The sequence below is a fragment of the Eucalyptus grandis genome, chromosome 3, assembly GCF_016545825.1.
Source record: "Eucalyptus grandis isolate ANBG69807.140 chromosome 3, ASM1654582v1, whole genome shotgun sequence".
In the NCBI taxonomy this organism is placed as follows: Eukaryota; Viridiplantae; Streptophyta; class Magnoliopsida; order Myrtales; family Myrtaceae; genus Eucalyptus; species Eucalyptus grandis.
This window is the reverse complement of record NC_052614.1, coordinates 59,256,215-59,269,290: the sequence shown is the minus strand read 5'-3', so window position 1 is coordinate 59,269,290 and position 13,076 is coordinate 59,256,215. Positions and strand designations below refer to the sequence as shown.

General features: G+C 38.5%; 1 protein-coding gene across 1 annotated transcript in view; it reads left to right on the top strand.

The window, feature by feature from the left end:
- Positions 1 to 5,383, top strand: part of LOC120292017 (kinesin-like protein KIN-7A) — an 8,934-nt gene extending 3,551 nt beyond the window's left edge. Inside the window, exon 10 of the mRNA XM_039309864.1 lies at positions 5,128 to 5,383. Coding sequence (XP_039165798.1) covers positions 5,128 to 5,383 — 256 coding nt within the window. The remainder of the gene's footprint in view (positions 1 to 5,127) is intronic.
- The last annotated feature ends 7,693 nt before the right edge of the window (positions 5,384 to 13,076 follow it).

Sequence of the window (13,076 nt, the reverse complement as noted above, 5' to 3'; positions counted from 1 at the left end):
GTGGCTTGAAGCCATAAGAGTCACAAATACTATAGAAAACCAACAGGTCATTGAGTACGACGACAAGGCAAGTTATCCCACTTGACTTATTTGTGCAAATATTTTAGGATCTTTCGACAGGTCATTTGAAACAAGGACTGGCGGGTGGATGTAGAAATTAATACACCTCAGGGTGAGCTGTGAGCTTGAGCTCGACCATTCGAACGGCTCAGAGTTGCAATTATTTGGGAGGAAAGTCGATCCATCTCAGTTCTTCAGCTTGCAGACTTAAACAAGGGTAGCACTTCATGGATCCTTTCAATTCAATCGCATTAGAAAAGGAGCATCAGACTAAAAGTAGTCACCGTTAAGATGTCATTATCGACCAAAGCACTCTTGAGTTCCGATGTTTGGTTTGAAAATTACTTTTGCTTGGCAGTACTTCAGAAGAGCCTTGTTATTCAAGACAAATTATCAGGCCACGAATCCATTCCGACTGCTCACAGATGGCAAGAGTGTCATTTTATGGAAAATTCTTGGTTTTATATAAAATATAATATAAGAAATACATAACATATATTAAAATTAAAAATACAAATACAAAAAAATTAAAAAAATCGAAATATATTTAAAAAAATCAGAAACTTCTAAAAATTCAGAAAATCACGAAACTTTAGAAAATTCCGAAAATCCCTGAAATTCAAAAAAATTCAAAATTCCAAAAAAAAAATTCTTGAGGAAATTAAGAAAATGCTTAAAAATAGTTCTTTGGGTAATTTTCTCTTAAAAGTGAGAGCTTTTATCTAAAATTTTGCTAAAAAATTGAACAAGCCCTTAGGGCTTCATTATAGGGTTTTGTTTATTCTTAGAAGCGAACACTCTTGATTGTGTACTTTCAATATGATGATTATGACTTCCCTAAGCTTGGTTAAGATTGGCATTTATTAATTTCTTAGCGCTAGATGTTTGCTTTTTATTGCAATTTATTTAATGTTTTCCTTGGTTGTTGATTGTTATTTTAATGATTGTGCACCTATATGATCATTTCATGTGTTACTGGATAGGTTTAAAATCAATACAAATTATCTGACAAAAATATTTTGAAATCAACAAGATTAGGTACTAAAATGACACTAATTGATTGATTATTGTAATCAAATCTCCGACCATAAAATCTCTAGTTATTTAAAGTGATATACTTCCATGCCTCACTTAGTTTCTAGCCGACCCTAATAAATTAGTGACGACTCCTCATTAAAAAATTCTTGTAGCGTCATCTCAAATACAACGACATCGCGAGAGGTGTGGGCTTAAGAGAGTTTGTGCCTAATCATGAGCCATAGGCCCATCATTTTGGTAATATTCTAAATCTATTCTACCCCCCTCCCAAGGGATAGGTCACACAGTTAAAAATTAATTTACTTGAATATCTAGTTATATTGATGGATGGTGACACTTGATTGAGTGACATCTTTTTATCAACCTTTTGCAATTTCATAGTATTCAAGATGTTGGTATAAGCCTAATTTGAAGTTGTTGGAAATCTAATAGACTGGCAATTGCAAAAACAAACCAAAAGTTATTCTCTAGTTTTAGCTTGACCGCAAAGTGATCAAACGTCCACAAAGCAAATTTTTCAAGATGGATTGAGGATGGATGTATGTTTAAAAGGTGTGCCAACTTCTGAGAGCAAAATATGACATAGAAAATGTCACTTTGACTGAAATGACAAGGACACTAAAATACTTGAAAAGTAAAGTGCGTAGATTGAAATTGAAGGAAATCGGAAGGAAATTGTTAGAATCAAAGGAAATCAAAGGAAAATTAGGGTGGTGACCACTGAAATTAAAATCAAAGTGCAAACAGAGGAAAACAAATTATTAAGAGAACTTCACTCTATTTCCATGATTTTACTAACTCCTAAGGCAATCGAGTCTCCTACAATGAACTACCATTTCATTCATGATTTAATCGAATTTTGTAACCACTCTAGCTGTTAGCTCAAACAACTCATGGTACCCTTTCTTAAGTTTGATTGAAAGGTCAATAATACACCAAATCGAAGTTACGTCACACATCCATGAGAAGCTAAAAACAGTATAACCTCCGTATCAAAATTGGAATGATTATAACTTGATTCCTCATACTTCGCTTTGCTCCCCTAACTCATACTGATAATTGAATCTCTCTTCAATATCTCAGCCATAAATTATCACCACCAACAGAAGCTAAAGAATTATGCAGTAAAAATTCCTAAAAGAGGTGGTGCTGAAAATAAAGAGAACCAATGGGAGTAAAATATGTTGATAACTATCATTTTCTTTTCTCTACTTTTACTAACACTTCCTCTTATTGCATTTCATGATATATTTCCATTGATGAAATTGTTTCATCATTTTGATGGCACGCATCACGCGATTGATAAATGTGAACTAGTCAACTCAAACAGCATTTGTCCTCCTCTTCATTTTCTCTCGAATTACCGATCCATTGCTTTGTTTCTAGAGCTTTGAAGCACAAGGAAAAGAACCCCACTTAGGCCTTTGATGTCCAATGTGAACTGTTCAACTTCAACGGCCTCCTTTCCTTCTTTTGGGGGTCCATTCCGATGAGCACACACAGAGCACCGACCCATTATTTATTTAGTGGCCAACAGCCAAACCTGTTAATAGGTTTAAATTAAAATACTGAGAAATAATGCATGGACGATCAACCTCATTGAGATTTCCCAGGGGGATTAAAGAATGCATGATAATGGAGGAATTAATTCAGTCCGAACAAATAGTCGTCACGAGTGCACTCTACTGCCCAAACCCTAAGATAGGAAAGCTTTAAGCTTGTAGATGGAAACAATTTTGACACTAGTCTAGCTGAAATATGAAATTTTTATGTCACGAGCCGTGATGCACCAGCCTCTGTCAGTTGATGCTGATTGAAAGTCCTCACGAGACAAAAAGAAAAAATGAATGACATTGATCTTATAATGTGCCGAGCAACAAAGATCAAGTCAATCTTGGTCCATTGATCTTTGTTCGTCTTCACTTTTTTGCTAACCAAGGTTCACACATTATTAGTTCATATTAAAAAGCCCCACTCAGTTCTATCCCCATAGCATCACCTTTTCTTCAGAGACAGTCTTTTTTCGCTTTGGTCTTACTCGGTCTCTCTTTATTAAATACAGTAGTGCATGTTGTTGTTAGACGCATAAAAGTTTAGAAAAAAAACAGAAAAAGATAGAATTTGCACCCCCTAATATAGACATAATTACATATCCCATCCTCCCAAGTTATTGTTACATTCTGAGTCTAAAATCTTTCTATTTGTTTGTCATTGTAACAACTAGAAAAACTTTTACCAAGATATCCATAGATATGAGAGATAGAGATAAAGTAATATATAGAGCGTGTGATTGAGAGAATGCTAACAATCTCATAATAATGACAATATAATTTGTTAGAGAAGTTTTTGGTGGTTTCACACAACTAAACATTATTGACACCTAAATTTTGGCAACCCGTATAATTACTCATTAATTACATAAAAAATTAGGGAAATTTTTAACTCCTAACAAAAATAATTTTCATCAAATTGCATGACATATAGACATTAGAAGCATATGCATTACTAGTATTAGAATTTATTAGTTAGAAAAAAAATTATTATTAATTAAAAAAGGGAGCAAGGCTGGGCTTGCCCAGCCCCTTCTTCTTCTTTTCTTTTCCTTTTCCTTTTCCTTTCCCCCTACTGGGCCGGTCCATCCTCCTTTTTCCCTGGGCCGGCCCTCTCCTTTTCTCTCTTCCTCCCTTCCTCTGTCTTGGATGCTAGCTGAAGGACGATGCGAACGAAAGGACGGCATGAAGGAGACAAGGCAGAGTAGAGGGCGTCGCGTGAGACGTCCAGTCGGGGGCAGGCCAACAGCTGCAGCTAGCATGGCAGGAGGCCATGCGCACTGGATGGCTTTAATAGGGAGAGAGGAGCGAGCTCTTGGAGGGGGATTCGTTCGAAAAAGATAGAAATTGAGAGAGAGAGGGGGGCCAGAATTCGCCTCGGCTGGGCGTCACTCAGCCGTCCTCGACGCAAATTGACATACCCTAGTCGGCATGGATGGTGGTCGTTGGAGGAGGCGGTGATTCTTGATTTAATATAGGATAGTTGGCGTTTTGTTGTTCTGGGTTTAATGGACGTCGATGGTCCTAGGGCCGTGCGAGGAAGACAACAGGAGTAGGACTAGAAGGAAATAGGAATATAGGGGTGAGGGGAGGATATGGGTTGGGTCAAGCCTAATGATTTTTGGGCCAAAATAGGTTTTACGAGCTTGGGTTTATTCCGGATTTTGATTTTGGGTTTGACCCGGCTTTGAAATGGGGGCCGAAGCTGGATTTTGTTGGATTTGGGCTTATTTGAGCTTAGTGTGTTTTAGATTCTGGATAGGATTGATGGGCTTGTTAAATTAGCTTTTGGTCCGAACTTGATCCATTGGGATTGGGCATAGGTAAATGCTCGAGGAATTGGGCTTAATTCTATGAGTTGACCCCAATTCGTGTTTTAAATCAATTAAAGCCTCATCACGTGTAAAGCCCATTTCGTGTCCATGAGCCCAGATTCGTGTGACCTGCGGTAGCGCATCTTCCTGGGTCCCTATTTTCGGAATAAAAAAATTATTTTTTAAAAATTATTTAAAAATATTTAAAAATTCCAAAAATATTTTTTTTTTTTTTGTTAAAGTTATGAAAAAGCTTAAGATTTATATTTTAAATGTATGAAAATCCTTAATAAAAAATTGTGCTCAATGTTGAACAAGCTTTTAAAGCTTAACAATAGGATTTGAATGTTCTTAGAGATGAGTGCTTGGTCGTTATTCAAGCGTTTCTCTTTCAATTATTAATTGATTACACACTCTCAATATATTGATTATCGTTTCCATTTTAGCCTAGTTAAGAATGACATTTTCCTTATTTCTTAGCATTTAATTCTCACTTTGCCTTGCAATTTATTTAATACTTTATTGGCCGTTGATTATTATTTTAATGATTCCGCACTCGTATAATTACATTAGATGTTAGTGAATAGGTTTCACATCAATTAAGACTGCCCGACAATTCTTCTTTCTCAAGGAGCAACATTTCCTCTCAAAAAAATTTCTTCTAGGGGGACATCTTCAGGGGTCATACCTGGTTCAAAACTCGGCCTCCGGGAAGGACTCACAGGTCGTGATGGACCAGAGGAAGAGGAAGAGGAAGAGGAAGAAGAGGATGATCTAGAACCACTAGTCCGGATGAGGAGGCAGGAGCACCTGGACAATCTGCCGGATCAGGTCGCCCAGCTGAACAAGGAGGAAACACCGGATCGGGACCAACATCAACATCACCGCACAGGCACAGCATTACTTGAGCATTTAGGCTGAGAACTCTGTGCTGAGAGCCCAGGCGGGTGAGCTCAGCCACAACTTGGAGTCACTGGATGAGATCATCGAATTCTTGAATGCGAGCAATGGAGCTTTGGATTTGGGGTTGCCCACGATGCCAAGAAGCTGACGAAAGGGAATCTCACCGGTCATTCGAGCAGGTGCTTGACACGTCTCATTATCGGGTTGGTAGTGAAATTTGTCTTCTTTTAATTTTAGATTTTAGATTTTATTTATTTAGGAAAATGAATAATTTTAAAAATATTTTTTAAAGATGATTTTTATATCACTTATAAAAATGAATGAACCAAGAATAGTTTCATCTTTCATGAAAAATATATTATTTAATTGTTTTTATCATTCATTTTATCTTTTTTAGCATGAAATTATTATTTGAGAAAACTGGATGACCGGTGCGAACAGGGGACAAAGCTATGAGCCATTGTACGGATGGACAATAAAGTTAGTATGCTCTGAAGAATCTCATAAAAGAGAGGCGAATTACATTCAAAATTAGCATTATTCATGAGTAAATTTTATTTACAGTGAACCCCCTTCACTCTAATGCTCCAATCATGCGATTTTTCAATGTTCTTGACATTTCTTTTTCTTTTTTTTTTTCCCATTTTAATTCACTTTCGTCAATTTGTGTGCGGAAGTTTATACTTGCTCATTCATTTGCCTCGGGCTAACCAAACACCTAGATACGGTCTAATTAGGCCCTGCAGCTATTTAATCACAAACTGGACAATTGTACGTTTTATAAAGTCTCTACCTAAACCCCTAATATCAAGTGAATGACGTTATTCGTTTGATCACTGTAATTTCGTTTGTTCTTCATGCATTTGCTTTTTCAGCACCTTAAATTCTAGTTTTTATCTTTCATTTACTTCAAATTTCGAGCCTTTTAATTTCTTGTCAAATGAACGCAAAACTATTTCACAAAAAAACCAAAATCAAACTTTAAATGGAAGATATCTCACTTCCTAAGTAAATTCGCATTTTTGGTGAAACGAATGTATTGTCATTTTTTATTGATAGAATATTTAAATATTAAATCATACTTTCGCCTATCAATTTAAGTTTCTAAGACAGTTATCAATAGTCCCATCATATCCCACACTTATCTAAGAATATGAACTCTCTCTAAAGGATTTTAACCCTCAGTTTGATTTTCATGAAAAATTTTGGATATAGATTTAGTTTCTATAGAAACATGACTTGGGTTGGCCTGATCAAACACGATTCAATAAATGCCTGAATGCACATAATGTGTTGTAGTCCCTAACATGTGCTGCAAGTCGCATATTTTAGTATAGCCAAATCAACCCTGATTGTTCAAGTGCTTCAGGCGCGTCTCTCCTCCCAGTGCATTCACATGCTCGGAACCTTTGCTTCCTTTGTTCTTGTTGTCCTGGTTAGATTTGCTAATCACGTTCCCAATCAATGGAAAATTCGAGTGAACTTTCGAACTGCACATGGTGGATTAGGACTGAAATGTCTGTTACTGCGTTCAGTGTGGTATATTGCTTTAATGGGGAATGCTGGCGATTGCTCGACTGACGGATATTATGGGGAATGCAATTAATGCTGCGGTTTATTCTGTTTTGGCTATTCCGTGCTTCCTTTGTGACACTTTTTAAGGGTTTGATCAGAATAGGCCACGGGAGAGAGAGAGGAAGAGATTTAGAAGGAAATGGCAGGAGGGAAGCTCCGTACATGGCAGACTCTACATTGAGGGCTCTCACGCCAGGATCATCAAAGAATCAACCTAGGCTGCTGTTGAGGAAGGGCAGTTTATTGAGTTATAACCAGCTTTCCATTGCTATAGGACTCAAGCTCCATATTTAGTGCTTGTCCTGGCCAACGCAGATTGAGTTTCCATTTGTAACTTCTCAGCTTGGTTCAACAACAATTAGAGAACGCAACTCCAGCCAACGGCGAGGTGTTCTACAGGTCTCCAAATGGGGTGCCTCCAAAAAGGCCATCTAGTTTGCTGTGATAGCTGAATGAGATACGGGTTGACCTCGCTGCACAGTGTTCATCAAAGCTAAGGTCCTCGTATGTTTTATCGTATCCCCTGCGCATGCACTTTGCTTCAGTGACTTTTCATTTATGATATCTGGCTTTGTATCTTCCTTGCTTTTCCATTGGAAACGTCACAATTTTCCTGGACAACCTGCATGTGAGGTCGAACGTTTGTATGTCCTGCTTTTGCTTTCTTATTCTTCTTTTTTAATTGAAGCGCTCATATCTTCAAGATCCCACTTTAACACCTGTACTGTGTTTGCATTTTGATGGGCGAATAACCAGTTTAATTTTCTTTCAACCGTTTGAAGAATATATGGACTGCATTCTCAAGGCAAGGGGAAGCAATAGAGTTTGCTTAGGTTCCTCCTCAGGTTCTTGTGTTCATTTACCAAGACAATTGTAATGGCCCGAAAAGATTTCTTTTATTTTCTTACCAGGAGTTCTGAAAGAGGTGGTCATCTTTTATTTGCTTTTTTAGGGTGCCCGTGCAAGGGATTGGTGTTTAATTGTGATATTCTTTTCAATCAGGTACAAAAAATATGGATCCGAAGTTACGCCACCATTATGAAGTAGTTTCAACTATTTCAGTAGTGATATCTCGGTGAATTACTTCATTGGAAAGTCGCCTTTCCCGATTTTGGATAAATTCATGGTCTGTGGCCTCTGTTGGAACCGTATTAGGCGATTGCTATCATTTTATTTTTAGATAAACAGAGTGATCAATCATTTCAATTGCTTCATACATACTTCATGGAATTCTACCAGAGACCGTGTAGGATATTAAAGTTGTTAAGTCTTTTCTAAGGAAGGCAATTAAGTTATATCTAGCTTTTCTGTAGTGGCAGACCTGAAAGAATTTTAATGGGACTGATATGTCCTATTTGAAAGGAAGTTACTGGTTGGCACTTTCTCCTTCCTTGCATAGTTGCGTCGAGAAAATGATCTGCTTTTGAAGGCCTATCGTTTCTTCTTCTTTACTCCTGTAATGTTGATGAATCTGTCACAGTATTGGTAAAATTCGAAGCTGGTACTAGTTCTCAGTGCATGGACTTATGGTTTATAGCATGTTGAGGAGCAGGTTCTACGAGCGGATAGGAAGAGTGCATACAAGCAATCATGGTATATGCTATATCTTTTCAATGAGAAATTTCTTGGGTTGAATCGTACTCTTTGAGCCTACCTTAGTAGACGCAAGCTTATTTTTACTCTATTCTGATTGGCCTAGTTTGCAAAGGTACAGAAAATTTCTGCCCAACATTTTATCCATTTGAAACCCTTTTTCTTTTCTATGTGGAATTGAAGGTAAATTGAGCTTAGTAATAGCCCAAGTTGGTGCTCTCCGCTGCGTCTGATCCCGGAGGATATCGTGCCTAATTTATCAGCATTCTTTGATTCTGGCAAATTTTCCTGGAGTAACTAATAATGTGGTTGACAATGATGAAAACACGACAAATTGCTCATGATATGTATGGATGGTTTTCTATAGCATTAGCGACTCCTATCTCTTTCCGTCTCCACTGCATAATTTCTGATCAACTGCTCTTCCTCTTTGGTTCATCTTCTTCCTCCATCTGTGCGTTTCCCCTCTCTCGAGCTTTTTTGGCCAGTAGAAATTCGAAGCTCTCGAGTGATGGCATAGCCCCAGCACAGAGAGAGAGAGAGAGAGTTTGTGCAATATTAAATTCCACAACCATTGATTTTACTATTTAATAGAAATTGACAACCGATTTAATATGAAAGAACAACAATCCGTGTACTTGGCTGTCATCCGTCAATTTTGGTTTAGTGTACGTCCATCTCCTGCCATCTTAACCATTGGGGATTGGGCGCTATGGCAGTGTCCACGGAAGGAAAATGACTAGTATGGAAAATTGGAAGAAGGACAGGGATGAGATTGGGGAATTTGCCAACCAAAATGTTGTCGTCTAGTCGAGTTGCCAAAGGTGCTAAGGAGTGGAACATGATGAGAGATCCTGCAAAGCTACAAGTGAAGTTGAGGATCAAAATGACCTTTCTTCTGCAAGTACTGGACATTTGCATCGTCCTAATTGTGAAGCCCTTAAAGCTTTATGTGGAATTGCAACGTGGTCCAGGTGAAGCGGGATAGAACTCTGACGATTACTTGCAAGAACAAGCAGAGGAAGCGAGACCAGATGTGCTTGAAATCCTAGAAGGGATCCTGCAGGAAGAGGCAGAGCAGGGGGTACAACTTCAAGTTCAAGAAACAGCAAAGCTTCAAGGTCGGTTTAGGGATGCAGCTTCAACTTCAGGAAAGGCAAGCCATCAAATTCAGGAAGGGCATTACTTCGAGTTCACGAAGCAGCACAACTTTGAATTTGGGAAGGCGGGCAGAGGATCAACTTTAGGAAAGGGGAACAACTAAAATGGGCGCAAGTTTAACATCAAGGATGGACAAAAGTTCAAGCTCAGCCAAGGTTCAGAGCCTCAACCATCAAGGTCATGATAGGAACAATAACGCAAACTCGAACAAGCACTGAAGCAAGCAGAAGGTCTAAGCTACTTCTTCAGCGTCCGACTAACCTTCATTGTTTATGGGTGCCCATGCCACTGGCAATGCAAAATTACGTACTCTGCTTTTCAGAGGAGTCTCGAGACCAATTTGTCAAGGTAAAATTCTATTTTCCTGGATATTTCCGACATTTTTTTTTCTCAAGGAGACTCGAAAATAACAAATGGTTATCAGGGACCGGATCAGTTGCCTCCTTTCATGGGCCAATCTACCTGCCTTCAAGAAAGGCGAAGCTGACACGTGTCTTGTTTTCCATGACGCGTTTTCATTCTGAAATAAAAGTGGTGAGCCTAACGTTATGGACAAATTTGTGCATGAATTCTTTACTAACTGTTCGTTCTAATTTCATCATTTCTTCCATTACTTTATTTTCTTTTCAATGAAAACGCATGTATTGGTGACTTTGAAAATAGAGGACCGTCACCTGCTCTCGAATTTCATTTCTTGGTCACCTCCAATCAAATTTAGTTTCTCGTTTTCAGCGTATGAATGTTAAGAGCATAATTACTTCGATTTACGATCCAACATGCACTAAAATTAAGGTTTATTAAATGGAACGCCAAACCCAATATAAAAACTAACGAAAAAGAAGTTTTATTAAATAATATTATTGCCAAAATATTAAGTGCACTGGAAACTTAGTAAAAGGGCAAGCATCATATGAGTAAATCTCATCGAACCCTACTTCATTAACATACTTATTGTAAAAGTCATAGGCATCTTGCTCACTCTTAAAAACCACAGCAATCGCATTTCACGTGACCTAGAAATTTAAAAGGATCAAATCAGCTCAATTGAATCACATTACCAGAGACGAATCAAGAACTTCTGCTCATACATCATACTCATACAAATGAATGGAAATCTACTTTTGTTCATTGACTTACTTCCTTGGTTAGCAAGATTTTGGGCCACTAGAGAAAAGTTAAAACATAGCGCCTAAAAATTTCATTAAAGCATGAGCGTAACACATGTCGACATGAACACTTGACAATCTCTTTACTACTCCGAGATAAATTTTGGCTGTCGCGAGATGTAGGGTTGATAATTTCTAAGAATTTGACTCTCCTACAACCTCAAATTCTCGTTCCAGAATCTCATCCACGAATTTCACGTGTTCAAAACCACTCGGGTTTGCCCCAGTGGTCACTCTTCCAACATTGAAGGAGGGTGGGGGTTTCAAATCCCCATCTTCTCATGGGGAGTTGTGGTGAGGACAATTTAGTTTGAAGTGTGGGTTTTGACTCCCACGCTCTATAAAGAGACATGATAAAAGTCTAAAAGTGAAGGTTAGAATAGAAGTAGAGTATAACCAAAAAAAAAAAAAAAAATTCATGTGTCCAAACAATGATGTTGTATGTTACGGAGTCTTACTATAAAACCACACCATAAATGCTATCAAGAATTAGTGAATCATCTTTGAGCAAATCGAGCAAAGAAGTCGTGTTTCCTTCGGCTGCTACTCCATAAAGCCCTCTCTCCATTTTCACTCCGAAACGAATCCGAGCTTTCACAATTCCGTTTTGCTTTTAGCATTTGGCTGACCGCTGCGAAAGTCAACCCCTTGTGAATCGAACATCAACACACCATCTTTTTGTTGACATTTCAAATATCATTTTAAAAAAATTTGTTGACCAAGTCATCAGCCCAAAAAAACAGTAGGACCTGATTTATTCATACGCGGGCACAAATGAATGTGGTTTTGATTGTTGTACATCATGCGTACCGGTGTGCTTTCACCGGAGAAAACACATACTTTCAAAAGTAATGTATATACTGATTTGTACACTGCTTGTCTCTTGGTATGGGATGTATAAGCTTCCATGATGCATGGAACTCGTCTTTTAGTTTAATGCGGGGCTGCATTATCATTAACAATACCAAGTGTGTTTGAAAGTTATGTCTATGCCAATTCCTACGCGGTTTGCGGCTTAGTTTCTGGATCTGACATCGATTGTGTGTGCTGTAGGGAATATCGGATTCCCAAAAACCGAATTCGACACTAAATCGAACCCCTAAAATAAGTACGGAAGACGAGCCCTGGAAAATCACATGTATCACCGATCCTAAGGCACATCATAGAATCGAACGTACCTTATTAGCCACAGATTAAATACCGACTCTAATATGAGGAAGAGAAACTGATCTCGTTCGATCCGATGACATGAATTTGTCTTCAAAGGAAGAGAGTGTCGCCTCCTTTTTCTTATTGTTCTTTTTTTTTTTTGGAGTGTTTTAAGGGAGAGAGGGAGGAGGAACGTACGTAAATCCAAAAGATGTGTTCCTCCCTCTCGTTTCCCTCTTAAATACGTCCTCTCCAAAGGACGTGTCCCTTCGGTAAAAGACATCCCCCAAAAGTTACAACTCTTCAACGTATCCCTCCATCCATGGGCCCTAATCTTGTGGGCCAGGCTTTTAGGCCCAACATGGGCAGACGGGCCAACTTAGGCCCATCACAATAATTAATAAAACCATTATGTGCTTATGAGCATGACAATTAATTTCATAAGGTCTTGGAGTAGATGAATTGATGCTATTTCGTCTACTGGCATGCTTCGTTTGTGGCTAAAAGGTAAAGAGAGCCATCGGCACTTATTATGGAATACTGGATCAAGAGAATTGGCGTGGCGGATCGGCAGGCCCAAAAGAGATGTCCATACTCTCCGAGGTCGAGCCTGCGCATGAAATTTGAACTGTCGGGGCCGGGTCCATTTGATAGACAATTTCAATTCGGGTTGGCCGGGCAAAAACACTCTCTTTGGCCCAACAGGTAAATCGCAATTCCAACTAGTGCAAAGGCACGACGTGGCTGAAGCGCATATAGAAACAAACTCCTTCCGTTCCGTGGGCCAATCTGCTGTCTACTGGGAAGGGGACATTCACATGTCTCCAGATTTTCTATGTGCGCCCCTTGACTTCGAAATACAGGTGATGACTTTTTCTTGGGAGAGGATTGCTAGGATGTGTTCATTATTTTAACGTATTGATGTATATATGCTTTGCATTCCAAATTAGTATAATATTTTTTTTACTCCGCACCCGGTAATACTCTTTACTTGTTTAATATCTATGGAATCCCGTCTTTTAATGTCTTGTTTAGGATGTGCGCTCTTTCATTTTGAAATACAAATG